Source organism: Phaenicophaeus curvirostris, chromosome 1 (assembly GCF_032191515.1).
Source record: "Phaenicophaeus curvirostris isolate KB17595 chromosome 1, BPBGC_Pcur_1.0, whole genome shotgun sequence".
Lineage (NCBI taxonomy): Eukaryota > Metazoa > Chordata > Aves > Cuculiformes > Cuculidae > Phaenicophaeus > Phaenicophaeus curvirostris.
Window position 1 is genome coordinate 137006220 of NC_091392.1, and position 18547 is coordinate 137024766.

At 44.1% G+C, this 18547-nt stretch overlaps 2 protein-coding genes across 2 annotated transcripts in view; both read left to right on the forward strand.

The window, feature by feature from the left end:
• The first annotated feature begins 8516 nt into the window (after positions 1-8516).
• Positions 8517-17575, forward strand: ZBED1 (zinc finger BED-type containing 1). Its single transcript, XM_069875606.1, has 2 exons — positions 8517-8634; positions 15413-17575. The coding sequence occupies exon 2, from the start codon at positions 15464-15466 to the stop codon at positions 17549-17551; it is 2088 nt and encodes a 695-aa protein (XP_069731707.1). The 5' UTR covers positions 8517-8634; positions 15413-15463; the 3' UTR covers positions 17552-17575.
• DHRSX (dehydrogenase/reductase X-linked) overlaps positions 8532-18547 on the forward strand; it is a 166825-nt gene continuing 156809 nt past the window's right edge. The window contains exon 1 of the mRNA XM_069855050.1: positions 8532-9009. Within this exon, the coding sequence (XP_069711151.1) occupies positions 8532-9009 (478 nt within the window). The remainder of the gene's footprint in view (positions 9010-18547) is intronic.

The following is an 18547-nucleotide window of genomic DNA, read 5'->3' on the forward strand; positions in this document are numbered from 1 at the left end:
AATAACACAAACCCAAGACTAATACAGAATCTGAAATGCATTGTTTCTAACCACTGTGCCTCTTGGGAATCTAAGTGTTATCCATCAGGCTCAAGCAATCTCAGCTTTCAGGGCAGCCAGCAGATTGAGAAATACCCACTTTGTTACGTATTTGTGAGCCTCTAGTGAATGCTTTTTAAAAGTGACCAATCTTTCACTCTTTACTGTCTCAGCAGTCTGGGATGTGATGATGATCTTGAATTAAACTGCTGCCTTAACAGACTTGGAAATTAAACTATCTTATTACATATTATGTATAATCGGAATAGTTTATTACCTTTGAAAAATATGGAGACTAATGTCATATGCATATCGGAATCAGACATCTCCAGATAATTCTGAAACTGCATCCTTAACAACTGTTGGGGTAAGCCCTTGGCGTTCCCCAGTCTTTAAATTATTTTTATCAATCAGCAGAATAATTGTGTTTGATAATTTCTAGTGCATGTAATCTAGGAGGTCAAACTACAATTCTGAAACATTTTATGCTTCTTCACAGACCAGTGTTAGATGAGAAAGTGTAAGGTCTGAGCCCAGCTGAATCTTCTCTGCAGTTGCTCTTAAGGCAATTAGGCACTGATTGCACTGTGATTTGCTTTTATACAGACAAATATGAGATGAAGAATGAAAAATAAAGCTCAGTGTATATGGAGACTCGGATCGCCCCAAGGACAAGTAATGACAGTTTTTCAGATATTTCCTCTTACCTCACCTATGTCACATGTGAATTTGTCCTCAAGAATAGCAGGACCTCTTTATTCTTTTATTTAACTTTTCCCTTTAAATGTATCATGTTGAGTGTTCCTTTCTTGGCCTGGCTAGCTTTTTACACAGTTGCTTTGTGCTTATTAAATTAATGTAATGCTATAGAATAGTAAATCCAAACCATTACTGTACAAGCCAAACATAAACAAGTTATATAACGCTGCAATCATTCCTTTATTAAAGTAAGTGGAAAATTCAAGGCGTACGTAATCTTTTTGGACAACTGACAGGCAGGTGTGATCAAGAGAATGGGGAATCCAGTGATTGTAGGCTGATAGAGAGACAGGTTTGTCCGGGTGATGAGAAGGTAAAGTGAGATGGAATTGGCAAAAATGGGAGAGAGCACTGGCTGTCCTAGGACAAGTTGCAAGTTGTCCTCAAGTTGTGCCACAGGAGGTTCAGACTGGACATTAGGAAAAACTTCACTGAAAAGGTTATCAGGCACTGGCACAGGCTGCCCAGGGAGAAGGTTGAGTCACCATCCCCGGAGGTATTTAAGGACAGGTAGATTAAGTGCTGAGGGATATGATTTAGTAGTGGACAAGTATGGTTGGACTTGAAGATCTCAAAGGTCTTTTCCAGCCTAAGGATTCTATGATTCTAAGGAGAAGTAACAGTACAGATACTGATGAGGATTTTAGAGGAATCAGCTGCAGCAGTGATGAACAAGTGTCTGGAGAGCCAGGACCCATTGACACAGTGGAGTGCAAAGAAGTTGTGCCAGAAAACTGATAAAAAGAAGTACAAAGCAGGCTTAAAGAACTGGCAAATACTCTTCAATTCTCAATAATCCCCTGGTAGATTCAATATAGAAGGGAAAAATGTAATACCAGGCTTCAGGAACCTCCCGCTCAGGCCACTGTTTGCATCCTTCCTGTTTGTGGTCCACTTCCTCACATACCCCATGAGAACATCGCCACCTGAGGTTGGGCGGGGGGCAGCTGGACCCAGCCCTTTTGCAGGATGCATGGTTTTACTGCAACAGGCCTGTTCAGCTCCACTTGCTTTCAGGTGTCCTGAAACTACACATAAGTTCACACAACATCACTGTTACTGAAGATTGCCCATCTTCATCCTTCCTGCTGCATGCTGTGATCTGTGTTAGCAGCAAGCTGGACCGTTTTTCAGCAAACACAAACCAAAGCCAACCCACTTCCAGGCTTTCTCACAACTTCCATTTTCTGTCATTTGCATGTCTTCCTTTGCTCAGCATTTGCATCTCTTTTGGACTGATCTTCTTCCCTCCAGCTTGTTCTACGCATCTCTTTACCCATCACCACCTTTGCGCTCTTGTATGCTGCAGCCTAGAGGTAGGCAGTTGGAAACATCCCAGCCAGTCTTTTAACAACAACAACAAAAATTAGAGATGTTCTTCCTGTGCTGAAGTCGCAGAATGCTGCGGGCAGGACCTGCCCCGAAGGAGTCCAGGAACTAGGTGCAGTTAAGTACAAAAGCAGCATGGGTCTTAAAGACAACATGTAGGTGCTGCAATCCAAGAAATCAATTAATGAAACAGGAATATATGAGGAAAAGTATCTTCACACTGGTATAAGGCACACACAGACAGACTACGGCACAAAGCCAGGTCATTTCAAGCTGTATGAAAAGGTAAAAACAGATAAGAAAACCCCTTTTTGTGCAGTAGATGCCTCCTCTGACTGTCTCAAGCATCAGCTACAGCCCTGACCATTTCTGTGCAGCACAGTCATTGCCCCTTTGGCCATTTCTGTACTTCTTTGAAGATCTTGACATCCAAGCTCCATTTCCCAGCTTCCTTGACCTGGCCACCTGTCTGTCATCCATGTGACGTGCCCTGCTTGTGGTGTGGATTTGCCTGGATATCTGTATCAGGTGGGAACTAATGCTGCTCACATGCCGAAAACCAAAGCTCCCACATATTCATGGGGTTCAGTCCCAGTGTTTCCAAAGGCTGTCTGGCCAGCTGCGAGAGTGGTGAGTGTAGACTTAGAGAAGTGCCCACAGACAGCGCAGATGAAACCAGTGAACCCTGCTACTGAACCTTGAATACTAACAGTAGCAGCACTGTCATAAACCCGCTTTGCTAAGGAGACAGGCAGGGTTATGTGTGCCTGAAAGCTGTTCTGCTGTGTTCTCCCCACAAACCTTGCCTTGTGTAATATTGTTTTATGTGGTACTCAAGTATTCTTGCAAGCAGATGCAACAAAAATACAGCTGCAGATGAGCTTGTGATATCCAATTCAAGAGAAGTGATTCTGCTTTTTTCTTTTCTTCAGATTAGAACAGTGCTAACCAAGTTTCTGATGAAAGACATGTTTATCTTACAGTATTGCTAAGGAAGAGATCATAGACACATGGAAGAGCTGGTATGGAAAAGTCTTGCTTTGGCCCATAATCATCATCTTGGCTGTTGCTGAACCCTAACAAAATCCTCTTAGCTATGGGTTGGGCAGTATTGCACAGGGTATGCCACAGGTGCTTGCAGACATCACTACACAAACATTGAAATAACCACACAGCAATTATTGACAGTAGATATTTTTGAACGCAAATTAACTAATTGTCAACAGATCCATTTCCATAGTGGGCATAATTAATTTTTTTTAACAGCATTGTTCTATCAGTATTGGGATATTGCCAGTCCACCTCCCTTGTTTAAATCTGCCTGAAACTGCCCCACTCCTCTCCTGCTTTGACTAACAGAAATAACACTGTGCCATTTTGCTGCAACAGCTTTTCCCTTACCCCATCCAAGACATTAAGGAACATAATAACCAGCATTGGACTTGGCAGGGAAACTTGAGACCCTGCTGTTATTTTGCTCTCATTTCCTGATGTAAGTTGATCGCTTGAGTTTTGCTCCTACTTTAGTATGGGGTTTTGTGTCTTTTCTTCCATTTTGTAAATATGCTGGGTTTTAACCTATGATTGCTTAGCATCCCTTGTGCGCAGGATCTTGTCTAATAGCTTTTGAAACTTCATGTATGTTAATCAATCAGTTTATCTACTTACAGACATTTTGAAATAAAGTCCCCAAACTGTATGAGAACTGATTTCCCACTGCTGAGATAATGCCGGTTAATCCTTGCTCTATCTAGAATTTCCAGATGTTTTGTTATTCTTTCAGCCAATTCACCAAGTCATGTTGCTGACTACAGTTTGTAGGCTGCTAATACCCTACTCAATTCTAAATAGATTTACTATTTTTAAGTGTTTTATCATGGGAGTTGTTTTTAACGAAAGCTTGTGTATTCTTGTTAGCAACTCACCTTCTTCACATACACGTTCCTGCAGAAGTTTTGTGTGTAAATACATGTGATTAGGGCTTTGGTTTCATTTTCACTTTTATGTTTATTTTTAATTTTTATTATTGCTTTTTTGTCATGCCTTCTTCTGACCTTTTGGTCTCTGAGTCTTGACTAAACTGCAGGGGAGATGCTCAGACCTTATCTGATATGGAGTAGAGGGTATAGAGCTGGGTATACTGTCCGGGCCCCAACTACTCCTGCTCCAGACTTTCCAGACTATGTACCTCCTGAAGGTGCGACATGCACTGAATACTCAGATGCACAAATACAATAGTCACTGCAAGGGTGGTTGCTTTAAAAAACCTGAGCAGCAGTAATAAGTACACTGTGCTTCTTGCATAATAGCTGAGTGGTTTGAGCATTTAGTTGAAGAGGGGAAGTTGTCCCTGTTCCAGGACTCTTATTTGCATTTATTCATCCATATTTTATCCTGTTCTTCTCCAGTCTAAAAAAACGTGGCTCTTCAGGACATATGGACCACTATCCTGTCCCCTTGTTGCCATGAGCTTAAATGCAAGGCTAGAAAAGTCAGATTCATTTTCTTTACTGTGTTCCTGGGCTTCATATCCTTACCAGTATAGCCACACCAGCAAGGGTCAGTTTTTCCCAATGAAACTATCTTCTTGAAAAGTGAAGTATCTGAAAAAGACTGAGAGCGATCAGAAGTTGCTCCCCTTCACAGGCAAATGCTGTAGCACTGGTTATGTTACGTAAAAGGTCAGTCTTAGACCCATGTACTATCTCCCCCAGCGTTACTAAAGAAAAATAAATGTGTCCCATCAAAGGACTGCCCACAGCAAAGGAGCCTGCTTTCAGTCCTAAGGCCTTCCTACTGCATAGCTTACAGACATCTCTCCCCTTGGCAAAGTTTCTTTCCCCTTCCAGGTAACCACCCATCCCTAAGCTACTACAGACAGCGCTAAGTCCTTACTGCTCTGTACGGTTCTGCTGTGCTTGAGTGTGCAATACTAGGTAAGATAATGCATAGTTTGGGGGTACTGAAAATTACTTTTTTTGCAAGGGGAGGGGGGGAAGTGTATGCAGGCAGTCAAAATTTTCTGCAGGTGGTCAAAACCCCACATGAATTCCAGATGCAATCCCAAGTGACTGTTTCCCAGCACTGCCTAATCCTGTGAGCACCTCCCTACTGAACCTGAAAGCTCCTCAGGCATTTAACTTTATTCACCCACACATGTTAAGAAGATCCTGTTTTGGGAAGATAGGCACTTATCTCTTGCCTCGAGTCCCACTGCAATCCAGCTTAGGAAGACAGGCATTTAAATCCCTTTTAGAAGCCTGAAGAATTAGCAGCAGTCAGAAATACGTCTCGCTTCTTCTGGCATGGGCCATCAGCTTCACCATACATGCGAAATGCAGAAAGCACGTCTTGAACTAAGCATGGGAGTGGAAGTGTACGTGTTACCACTTGAGAGGGATTGATGCGACACTGTCAACGAGACTGCTCCAACAACTACACCATGCTCTCGACCTCTCCTACTGACCTTGAATGCCTACGTGGTGGATACAAGTTGTCGGCTCCATTGCTCATCTCAAGAGGATGAAAACCAAGAGGAGCAAACTCACATACCTGTAAAAGAAGGGTCATATGGCAGATTATCATGGAACAATGAGAAAAACAAGGCATAACCTCATAACTCTCCATCCTGTGCCAGAAAATGTCTGAACTGCTAGGCTAACCTTGAGTTCACTTTTGTTTGCTCTGATGTGGCCGCCTGACTCTTGTGTTCCTGGCTGCACAGGGTCTCAGCACTGACACCTACCATCCACACTACCTAATGGTTGCTGACTATCCCTGCTGGGAAGTTTGAGCGAAGGGCTTAATTACAGCCTAGAAACACTACCTACTTCCGTTCTTATGGCTTTATGCATCTTTATGCAAAATGTGGGTGGAAGCACTGTGATCACATACTGCTTCATCAGTGCCAGTCCTGCAGGAGGGACAGATAGACTGGAGCATGTGGATGGATTGTTTCTAGTGTTTCTGAGGAGTTTCCAAGAGGATATCTGTGCTCTAACCACAGGCTGGCTTTGCTCACTGGTTCTGTGAGTCCACTTGTAGTCAGTGGAAAGAATGGAACACTGTAAGCACCCCAAAGGAAGCAGTCATCTTCTACAGGTCTTCAGAAATGCCTCTCTCTGCCTGCTGCCCATACAGCAAAGCTTACACAATTAGATTGCTCCTTTTGTCCATTCTAGAGCTCAGATACCTAAAATATTGAGGTAGTAACATCTCAGTGAGGTATCAAGATTCCAGCGTGAATACTCAAGACTTCACAGTTAATAACTGCAAGAAAAAAAACGAAACAAAATACCAGTAAAAAGTAAAGATGGTGACTCTAGAAAACCGAGAGCCTTTTATTAGTATTTTCTGTTTCTCCTCCACTGCATGTCCCATCAGCCTTTAGAAAAAATAATACAATAAAATGCTTAAACATATTTTCCACCTTTCCTTGAAGCCGTACTCATGGCTGAAAATTAACACCTTGAGAAAAAGTAGTGGGACCAATAAGATCATAATGTTGACTCATTGTTGTTCTTCATTCAGTCTAATTCTTTGGATAGTGCTGTCTGGAAAAAAAAAAAAAAGACATAGAAGTATTTACTTCTGTAGGTTGATTTTATTATACTAGGAAACCTGAGAAAGCATGGTATATGAATATACAGATCATGTAAATACACTGCAGGCAACTTTCACAGTTTAATGTTGCAAAGGGCTTTCGTTAATGCTCTAGTTCTGAGGAAAGGATGTAAAGCAACATACAGGAGTCGAGACTTGATTTTTGCCAAGATAAGCTGGAGTAATAATTCACCTTTACTAATCCTTCATGTCCTTTTATGTGATGCGCTTTCTACCACTCAGAGCATGGTTGAGAACAACGTACATTAAGAATGAAACCTTCATTGATGTGACTTTGTGATGTTCTATTATTTACATTTGCATAATTCCGTGTGTTAATAAAAACAAATAATTCACCAGAGATACACAAAATTGAATTATTGGTTTTGTCCCAAAGCAACTACATGCTACGCTTTTACTTCATGCATATTTTCATAGAAGACAGGGAGTCAGTTCATAGAATCATAGAATAACCAGGTTGGAAGAGACCCACCAGATCATCAAGTCCAACCATTCCTATCAAACACTAAACCATGCCCCTCAGCACCTCATCCACCCATGCCTTGAACACCTCCAGGGAAGGTTGACCGAACGCAGTAAGGGACTCGCGAAGTTGAGTTAGGGTCCAGGGAACCCTACACCCAGGCGTAATCATACATTTCTGAGTGGTGACTCAACCACCTCCCTGGGCAGCCTCTGCCAGTGCCCAATGACTCTTTCTGTGAAGAATTTTTTCCTAATGTTCAGCCTAAATCTTCCCTGGCGGAGCTTGAGGCCATTCCCTCTTGTCCTGTGCCCTGTCACTTGGGAGAAGAGGCCAGCACCCTCCTCTCTACAACCTCCTTTCAGGTAGTTATAGGGAGCAATGAGGTCTCCCCTCAGCCTCCTCTTCTCCAGGCTAAACAACCCCAGCTCTCTCAGCCGTTCTGCTGAGCTCTCTGACATTGAAAAAGTGTATTGTTAATTGTACTTTTTCTAGGTGATCCGGTGGGTCTTTTTCAACCTGGTGATTCTAGGATTCCAAGATTTATTGTTTTTAAGGGGAGAAGGAAATTACATTTTACATGCACTTCCACAACTCTCCCCATGATCTTTAAAAGACAAAACGTTACCCAAGGATTTGAAACTGAATATATAGGTCAACGTCTCCTGTTGTGAAATGACTGATCATCTTTTTTTTTTTTCGTTCCGTATCGATATCTGCATTTATGAAACGCCGCCAGTTCTCCGAATGATAACCACGATGTCACTGCTCGGTTGTATTTCCCGTAGCCGAAAACCAGCCGCCTTTCTGTCTCAAAAACCAGGCTGAGGATTTAAAACTTTCCAGATAAGCCCCGCGGTACACTAGGTACCACAGTGAAGGGAGCGTTTATCAGGCCGGTGTAGAATTTTAGCGGCTGGAAGGCTTTGTGCGTGCGGGAAGAATCGGTCCTCGCAGCTGCTGGGCCGCAGAGGAGGAAGAGAAGCGGGGGGGCAGCTCTCGGGGGCGTCCCTGCCCCCGGCAGGGGCGTCACAACTAAAGGACGGCCGAGGTCCCTTCCGACCTCGCCGCCAGCGGCGAGGGCCGAGGGAAAGGAACCCCCCAGCCCGTCCTTCCCCCCGCTCCGCCGCCGCCGCCCTGCCCCCGCCGCACATGCCCAGAAGGGCGGGAGCCGCGCGCGGGGCCGTGACAGCGGCGCCGCTTTCCCTTCCGCTGGGCCGGGGCCGCGCCCTCCCGGCCGGGCTGCCGAGGGAGCCGCGCGCTCGGGGCCCGCCCGGCGCTTTCCCCCCCGTGGCGGCGCGGCGGGAGGCGGGCGGCCATGTCGCTATTGTCTGCGCTGGCGCCCTTGCTCCGGGTCTACCGCGTCGGCCTCCTCGTCGCCCTGAGCCAGCTGCTGCGCCGCCGCCGCCGCCCGGCCCCAGGTGAGCGGGGCGGGGGCTCGGGGAGACGCGGGGAGCGGGACGGGGTCGGGGGGGCGGCAGCTGCGGGCCGGGGGCGGGAGGGAGGCCGAGCTCCCCCTCGGGAGGGACGCGGCGGGCGCGACCTCGCGCGGGGTCTCGGGGAGCTCGGCTCCTCCCCGGGCCGGGGGTCGGGGCGCCCCGCCCGCCCCCGCTCGCCCCGCCCCGGCCCCTCCGCTCCCGGGACACGCGGGGCGGGGCGGGGGCCGGTCCCGGCGCCGGGCTGGGTGCGGGTCGGGAGGGCTCCGCGGGGCGGGGGTCCCCCCTTTTCTTCTTCTTTTCTTTGCCCGCTGACGGTTCCGGCTCAGACGTCGGCTCGGAGCCTCCCTCGGCCCCCAGGTAGGTGCTTGGCAGGGCGGATAGCGGCGGGCGGCTCCTCCCGCTGCCGCCGCCGTGCCCGGTCCCAGCCGCTCCCCTCCGAGCTTATCTTTGATGCCGGCTGTCACTCCCTGACAGCCTTTAAGCTGACGAGCGAGACGCGCTGGTAGATTCCTCAGAGGGGGCTTCAGATTAGTTATTTGTTAAAGCGGTTTGTGTTTTCACACTTCTCCGATCTGGATCACCGGCGTGGTACTCGCTAGAGGAGGCTTTGAGTTTGCCAGAAGACAAAGATCTGAATTTCTTCTTTTTTTTCACGTTACTCTTGAAGACTTTAAAGCGCTTCTGAGTTTACAAACTCTGCGCAAACTATGAGTCTGGAGAGACGCTTACGATACCGTCAGAGCTGAGTACACGACTGCGTGCAAGTCAGTGCCTTTAACTTTCCCTGCTTAGCAGCAAGTGAGCCTTTGTGGCCCTGTCAATAGTTTTAACCAAAGGAACAGTAAAAACATATATATATACTTATATATATATAGAGAGAGAGCATAGTGTTTCAGTAAGGAAATGAGGCAGATGAGGAAATTGTTTTAGAGAATATCTGAAGCACTGGGGAGGAGATGGGACAAGTACACCACGCAGTTAGAGCGTATTTGTGCGTTTTGTCACACGTGGCTTCCTTGGATAGCATTTCGTTTACTTTTTATTCATTCCTAGTGCTTCTGGGATAGGCTAGAGTTCTCCTTTTTCGTTCTTAAGAGACAGATAAAACCTCCAAACAAACAAGAGAACCCTGGTGACAAAAAGGGCACATGTGCGTACAGTTTGAAGTCATCTGAACATTTTTCTAGCGTTAGTTTTTCTTGGCAGAGTAAAGCTGGGTATTGTGCCTAGGGTGTGTAACACTTTCCAAACCTTTTTTTTGAACCACAGAGAAACTGCATCATGAAAATGTGACCCAAGAGTTCTGTTGCAGTCCGTTCTTAGCTGCTATTAAAAAAATAAGTGTTAAATTTGAACATGGCAGAGGAAAGCAGTGAAGAACCAACCTGGGAAATGTCAGCTTCCCGAGTAGGACCACAGCAGATTTGACAGATGTAGAAAGTTTTCTTTCAGCCCTAGCTTGGGGTGGTTTCTTCCAAGGATGAGAAGTTTCCTTCACAGATAGTTGTTTGTGTGCAGTTGCCTCTTGGCAGTTACCTGCTGCCTTGCTTTGACTCACTGTGTCCAGCCATTGCTTAAAAAAGTGAATCAGCTTGTCAACAGGAACTTTTTTACCCAGATTAACTCCGTTTCCATAATAACTTCAAAATAGCTACTGCAGTGCAAATAAAAAGGTGAAAGTGTTGGTTTGAACATGCTTAATTAAAACTTAGATCAGTAAACTACACTTGTTCTAAGAAAATGCTAGGTAACTTTTCCGGATAGTAAGCTAGAAAGGTACGTATATTTAAAATTATCTGCAAAATTTTGAAGGGGTGTCTGTAATGTCACTAGTACAGGTGTTTTATTGTCAAGGTGCCTTCCTGGGGAGAGCCTGAAGGGGGGAAGCAGGGATGGGAAGGGCAGGGCAGTAAAGTCAGATGTACCTCCGATCCTTTCTCCTTGCTCCCCGTTGTCCTGTCAGAATTCCAGCTCTTCATGCGGCGCCACTGTGCAGCTCTTTTGTGAAAAGTTTAAAACAGGGGGGTGGCCACTGGCTTGTCCTTGTGCTCTGTGGATGAGTGAAGGTGTCTGTTGCCAGTGCAGCCCTTCTGCCCCTGAGTTTTCAAGGAAAAATTTGCTTTCTTGCACATGCTGGGAAGTGTGCAGGGTTTCAATCCAACTAACCAAATTAATTTAAATTTTCTTTCATTTTTCTTTACCCTAAGTTAGAGTTGCATGCGCTTAGCACGTGCTTTACATGGCTTGTAAAAGTGCCTGTCTGTTTTGTCACAGTCTACTGGGGTTCATCTGAGTTTTATAGATAGACTCCAATAACTTGGTAAATATTTTGAGTTGCAAACCAAAGACACTAATATTCACTAGTGAAGTGAGCCCCCTCCCCCGCCACCTTCCAGTCCAGTCCGGAGTAGGGAAGCTGGTCTGAGATCCTGATCTTGAAGCTCAGGGAAGGGAAATGAAGAGCTGAGAGGACACACCGTGTATAGTCAGTGATTGCTTTGCTAACTAAAACCAGTGTGCAGAAGGGGGAACTTACGTGAAAGTTAAGTTAAAACATTTTTCCAAGTACTAATCGCATAAACGATATAACTGCTGATATGTAGTCTAAACTATGTTAGTGTTCAGTGCTCTAAACGATTAATAGTTTCATAAGAAATTGCTGCTTGGATTTTTTTTTGCAATGCTTAAACTTAATTGGAAAGAAAAAAAAACTTGCATTACTAAAGATCTTGATGTAAACAGCTATTTAAAAACAAAAATCTAATCAGTGGATTGATAAAAGACTAATATTAAATTGAGCATATTAACACTGGAAATGTCAGTAAAAGTAATTTTACTGATAACAGAAATGGTTCCTGTGGTAATATTAATTTCTTCTGCTATTTTAAAAGCTTCTTAAGGAATTTAGTTGGCATCTTCATCCTGCATTTTTTCTTCTACTGTGCATGTTTCTTTGAAATTTCGTAGGGGAGGACTAAATGCTGAACGTTTGTAGGTTTTCTATGGTTAAATTTGGTACTTGGGACGTGTAGAAAAGTAGCTCTGAAGAATGTGGTTATGTAGCTGAGGTTCAGAAGACATTAAAGATGACTCCTGTTCTTAAAAGTGATTGAAATTTCATGCGTGTTTTTAATTTGCTTCAATTTTTAGTTATTCAGTATTGTTATTTGTACCAAGTTGCTTTACAATTAATTGAGAAATGTTAATTTTGCTTCATGTATTGAGGGCTTTTGTTTTATCTGAATAAAGCGTAATGGTAGACTAGGCATTTCCTCCTCAAAGCCGTACGAGCTTTAGGTTGTAAAACATCCGGAGATGTGTAGAGAAGCAACCTGGTAGGAAAGATTAACAGCAGGCAGAAATACAGTTACATCTAACAATTAATCCCTTTCCCCCACGCATGTACCTGGGAGAGTTATATAGATAATTTCAAAAGTGAGGAAACTCATTTTATGGTTTCCCCTGTGCTGAACAAGGCAAGGGTTGTGCTACAATGATACCTACCGTGTAATTAGAGAGGGTGCCATTGCTGTACATGCACAAGGGGGCAGAACTAATGTTGCAGGATGACTGCACACCCCAACATTTCCTCACATTCCCATTTTTGGTTTCACAATCTGAGTGACTCTCGTACAAGTTTTGAACCTATTTTCTTTTCCACTGGAGAAATGGAGCCCTTCCTGGTGCAAGACTAGCACTGCTGCCCTTCACAGTGTGTCATTGTGGGCTTTTCAGTATTTTGGCCCAAGCCATGTCCTGGAGAGGGAAGTGGTGGTTTTGTATTAGGAGAATGTGAGGGGTCTGAGGTGTGAAGAAAGGCAGCACAGCCCACCCTGGGGAGAGTGGGAAACCAGGAAACCTGAGCCCTTCCTTCTCCTCCTGTGGCAACTGAGTCTGATGCAAGGCCCGTGAGACTCCTGTCTTCAAGCTTTTAAAAGCCTTGATCCTTGTATGGGTCGGTGTAGTCGGCCAGCTGCATGCAGGAGGCAAAGAAAACAGCAGCTTCTCCAAAGTTGCGCTCTGTTTTAGTGTGGGTGGGAATTCAAGAGTGAAAGGAAAAGGCACGTTTTTAGCCTGAAGGCTTCTGTGTGCAGAAGGGTTTTCAGCAAACAAAAGTGGCACTAGCTTCTTATTGTGGAAACTTCAGCAAGCTAAAAGAGAGCATTTCCATCAGCTGCCCTTGTAACAAGCTGTGGCGCTTCCCAAAGTCGATGAGGTGCTTCATACCCAATGGATTTCATTCTGCAAGGTGCCAGTGTCTTCAGTTTGACTCAGAGTTGAAGCTGCTCTAGTTTTTGCCAAGCCTAGGCTATGAACACTGCAACCACTGAAAGAGGAAAAATTTACCTCCTCTTACAGAAAAGTGAGAAGTGTGGGGTTTTTCAGTTTCTCATAGTGCCAGTTATGCTGTGAAACACTTAAGGAGAGGCAGGGATGATTAGCAGTTTATATTTGAGCTATTATGACAGCTGAAGTGTGGTTTACAGCATTATAATAAAGGCTGTGTTTGCTGGCACAGCCTTAACTATGGCTGTGGTACTCTGTGCCACTCGCTAAGTGCCAGATCTATCTCAAAACGATGGCAAAGCTGTAGCATGCATAAGATGAAGGGTGGGGTGAGTCTGTAACACTCCCTTCCTCTAAAATAACTTGTATTTTATCTGTCTGTGATGAACTTTTTATGATCCAAGTTGTGTCATACTAATTTTAAATATTAAAGACACATCAGCTCTCTTATTACAGTGCTTTCCTCCTTGCTTTCAGGAACTGTCACGTAACTGCAAAGGAAACTATAAGATTTAATGAAATACTGGGAGCCTCTATACTTCCTCAAATCACCATGCCATGGATTGAATGAAGGGATCAAAAATCAGTAATGTTACATGCTAATAAAACATATCTTATCGATGCACAGTCTGATGCTATGGCAGGGTTACGTCATTGTACATTACACCACTTCGTCTTTCAAAATCATCAGTTTTTGTGGGATTGAATACCTTGGTGCTGTTGGTATGCACATCTTTGGAATTAGGCAGCATTACCATGTTGAATCAATAGTTTATCCTGGCAACTTAGAAGACAGTGAATGAATCACAGTGGAGGGAACATTAGTAGTCAGGACATTGCCCCGCTCAGGAGAAAAATAAAAGGTCTACACCCAGAAGTAAATCTTGAGAACAAATCCAGTAAAATGCTTGCCCTGCATCTCTTATTCTGCTTCCAAACCAATAGCTGTGTGTAAATAAATATGTTTAGTCTTGGTAAACCTGTCTTTGTTTTTTCATTCAGAATGTGCTGCAAAATGCCAGCTATTGTTTGGAGAGACAACATCTTTTCTTGGGATGTTCATCAACAGCAGAAAGCCTGCTTGCACTCATGCAGTTCTTTTGGGATAATCCCTTTCAGCAGTATGAAAAATTCAGATTGTTTCTTCCTCCCCCAACTATCCAGTCTTACCACCTGGGGATATCTGAGCTTGGACGCAGATGCAGCTCCGAACAAACAGAGAAGGAGCAGTGCCACTGCTTTCAGGCTGGCTACAGGGATGCTCCTGTTGTTTCTTTCCGTCTTTCTTTCCGTGGATTTTTGTGGAGGAGGTTGTATCGTGTGTAAGTGATGGTTTCCTCCTTCTTCCTAATCCTGGCCAAGCCCCTGCCGAAGGGCTTGTTACTGTCACAGTGGCTTGGCTGGTTGTGTGGAAAAAATGGAGAAGCGTCAGTGGGCAGTCCTGATGTGCCATGACTTGGAGTTTCTGTGTAGCAAAATGAGGTCTAGTTGGTGCTGGCTGCTGGCACTGTGCACAGAGACACTGCAGGCCTCAAGTAGTGCTTGCATGTGACTGTTTGCACAAGAAGTGTTTTCCCGTGCCTTATCACCACGCTCATCTCTAGAGTGTCACCCCCTCCCAACTTCTGTAGCCTTTTGAAGAAAGTACAGCAAAATTATTTTCCAGCTGATGTGGATAATAACATTTATTAATGCTTCCCTGTCTGCTTTTCCTGTAATTATAATGCACTGTTATTCCAGGAACCATGATTGTGAACTAGTAGTTGAGGAGATGGCTTTGATTTCGGAAAGAGAAGGACAGGAAAGGTGTCAGATGCATATTGTTGATCTGCATGTAGGTTCAAACTCCTTTTCCTTTTATTTCAGTCAGAAAGCATCTTTACATTTCAGAGGAGCAGATTAATGCCATAATTTGCATCACAGATTCTTTTATGTTGTTGGGTGTTTTTTAAAGGAAATGCTGAAACAGTTAGATTGAGCTAACAAAACGTCTTTCAAAATAAACAAACAAGCGAACCTTTGCTCCTTCAGTGTCAGGTTTCAATTGAAATAAGTGTTAACAGTAAAGTTCAGTAACTCTTAGGCAAGAGGATGTTAGGCTAGCCCTAACTTTAACTTAAGAGGCAGGAAAATTCTATAGCAGATGATTGGTTTGCGTGACAGTAATATATCAACTCAGTGGTGGTGGTTACACTTTTTCTACCCAGAATTATCTAACTCCAGAAACAAGATTTACTGAGCTCTTCTAGCACAGTTTCACAGCAGAATGTGATATATTAAACCCCTTTTTGATTTTCGGCATTCCATTGGGCTTCTCATAGGTCACACTTCCTGCAAATCTCATCTTTAAATTTGCAAATGTAATTAGTAAGGTAGGTTTCTTGATTTGTTCGCAGAAGCGTTGATTTCACATAGTTAAGTGTGGTCAAACTTGTGCTTTCTCATTGTATTTTTATCTTACTGCCTTTATCAGGTACTCATTAATGAGTGAAGGATCAAAAGGTGGGACGGTGGCCAAGAAGCAATGGAGAATAAAAGTTTAGAAGGTTCCCCATCAGACCTAAAGTTAGTGGCTCACCCGAGAGCAAAGAGTAAAGTGTGGAAGTACTTTGGGTTTGATACCAATGCAGAAGGATGCATATTACAGTGGAAGAAGATCTACTGCCGTATTTGCATGGCACAGATTGCCTATTCAGGAAACACGTCCAACCTTTCCTACCACCTTGAGAAAAATCACCCCGATGAGTTCTGCGAATTTGTGAAAAGTAACACTGAGCAAATGAGGGAAGCCTTTGCCACTGCATTTTCAAAAATCAAGCCAGAATCATCCCAGCAGGTTGTTCAAGACAGCCTCATTATGAAGACCTACCAGAACTATGAAAACAAAAAGCATCAGGAACTCACATCTGCAGTCATCAGCTTAATTTGTGAGGGCATGTATCCAGCCTCTATCGTTGATGAACCCACTTTCAAGGCCCTCTTGAGAACAGCAGACCCCAGATATGAACTTCCAAGCCGGAAGTACTTCTGTACAAAAGCTATTCCTGAAAAGTACAGTGCCATTAGAGAAATTGTGCTGAAAGAGCTCACCGAGGTTCTATGGTGTGGCGTATCCACAGACATGTGGAGGAGTGAAAACCAGAACAGGTCATACGTAACCGTTGCAGTTCACTTTCTCAGCAGTAGTCCTGCTAACTGCCTGGCGGTGAACTCACGGTGTTTAAAAACGTTTGAAGTACCGGAGGATAATACTGCAGAGACTATTACACGAGTCCTTTATGAAACGTTCATTGAGTGGGGGATCAATTCAAAAGTCTTTGGTGCTACAACAGATTACAGTAAAGACATCGTGAAAGCTTGCTCTCTCCTAGATATTCCCGTACAGATGCCTTGTTTGGGGCACACTTTTAACACAGGAATACAACAAGCTTTTCAGCTCCCCAAACTCTGCAGCCTTCTTGCCAGGTGCCGAAAACTAGTGGAGTATTTTCAGCAGTCTACGGTCGCGATGTACATGCTGAGCGAGAAGCAGAAACAGCAGAATATTCTCCACTGCATGCTGGTAAGCGACCGTGTTTCCTGGTGGGGAAGCACGCTTGCTATGCTGCAGCGCCTCAAAGAGCAGCAGTTTGTCATCGCGGCTGTTCTCGTGGAGGACAGCAACAACCACCACCTCATGCTGGAAGCCAGTGAGTGGAATACAATCGAAGGGCTGGTAGAGCTGCTGCAGCCGTTCAAGCAGGTTGCAGAGATGATGTCTGCTTCAAAGTACCCGACAATAAGCATGGTGAAACCACTTCTCCACATGCTTCTGAATACTACCCTGAACATCAAAGAGAATGATTTGAAAGAAATCAGCATGGCAAAGGAAGTGATCGCTAAAGAGTTGTCAACCACCTACCAGCACACGCCTGAGATAGACATGTTTCTCAATGTTGCAACTTTCTTGGATCCCCGCTACAAAAAGCTGCCTTTTCTTTCAGCCTTTGAGCGGCAGCAGGTTGAAAATAGAGTGGTGGAAGAAGCAAAAAGCCTGTTGGAGAAAGTAAAAGAAAATACCTTTCGGACTGAAGAGAAATTTTTTGCTGTTTCAGAAGAGCCTCCAGTGAAAAAAATCATCATCTCCTCTACTCCTCCTCCTACCAGTGTCATCAACAACATGCTTGCAGAGATCTTTTGCCAGACAGGAGGAGTGGAAGACCAGGAGGAATGGCACGCTCAGATCATTGAGGAGCTGAGCAACTTCAAGTCACAAAAGGTCCTTGGTTTGAACGAAGACCCGTTGAAGTGGTGGTCTGACAGATTAGCGCTGTTTCCAGTTTTACCAAAGGTTCTTCAAAAATACTGGTGTATTCTGGCCACAAGGGTCTTCCCTGAACGCCTTTTCGGTTCTTCTGCTAATGTTGTGAGTGCAAAGAGAAACCGGTTAGCCCCAGCTCATGTGGATGAGCAGATCTTTTTGTATGAAAACAGTCGGAATGGGTCTGAGGCAGAACCGGAGGACGAAGACGAAGGAGAATGGGGTTTGGAACAAGAGCACATTTTTAATTTAAATGACTCAGTAAATGTAAACAACAATTTCTTTAATATCCGAGACAGTGGGTTTGTTTAGCAGGACTGCTGCGGTACATTTAGTGGAAAAAAAAAAAGTATTTGACTTAATTTACCAAAAATACTTCTGTTTTATGCTAAGAACGCTGTAAATATTGAACGGTTGTAGCAAACTTGATTTAGCTTCCATTGTCTATGTTTTTCCCACTGTCTTAAAACATGAATGACTTGTGATTAAACAGCACTGAAATGAATGAGGAAATAAATTCTACGAAGACCATGATTTCTGACTGTGGCCCAGATTTCAGAAAGCACTTATGCATGTGCTTGCTTTCTACTTGCTTCAGTGGGGAACAAGCACATGCTTACGTGCTTTCTATCATAAAAATATTTTCCTGAATTAGGACCCTGAGTAAGGGAGTTTTTGAGGCTTATGCCTCTATTTGTAAATCGTGTGTGACTCAGGATGTTAGCTTTAAATTCTGGATTTTAAAACACTATTTTTAAAATCCGTAAATCTGAGCAGTGAGTATTTTTAGAGTTTATCAATGCTATGGAATGAAAAAAGATCTTGAGCCTGAATTTCTTTTTCACTACCTCATGTCTTAGGCCTGGTCTATGCTAGAGAAGTTCAGCTGATATACTTCTGTCAATTAGGAGACTGATGTGTTATTATTTTAACTGATACTGTGCTGGCATAGGCTGTAGTGTGGATGCACTTATACCAGGATAAGTTATTTTCCTTTCCAGTGTGGCGTAAATGCTATAAACACTTCTAAACTGGTGTTACTCTGTCCATATTAGTCTGGTTTTACCATTTAACTACTGGAGCTAAATGGCAAACCCTTTGTTTTTTATTTTTTATTTTTTTTTAAATCTAGGCAAGCCCTGATTGTAGTCTCTTGTGCTTTTACAATGTGCACATTCTACAAAATGCACAGGGTCAGGGTTGCATTGTGTTACCTTTTGCCAATGTTGCAGTTGATGCCACGCAGTGCGAAGCAGGCAAGGCACCAGGCCCCTCTGCAGTAGAGGGAGGAAGAAAGGAGGAAAGAGG

Coding starts and splice junctions, on each gene's coding strand:
- ZBED1 (XM_069875606.1), top strand. CDS start 15,464: ATGGAGAATAAAAGTTTAGAAGGTTCCCCATCAGACCTAAAGTTAGTG.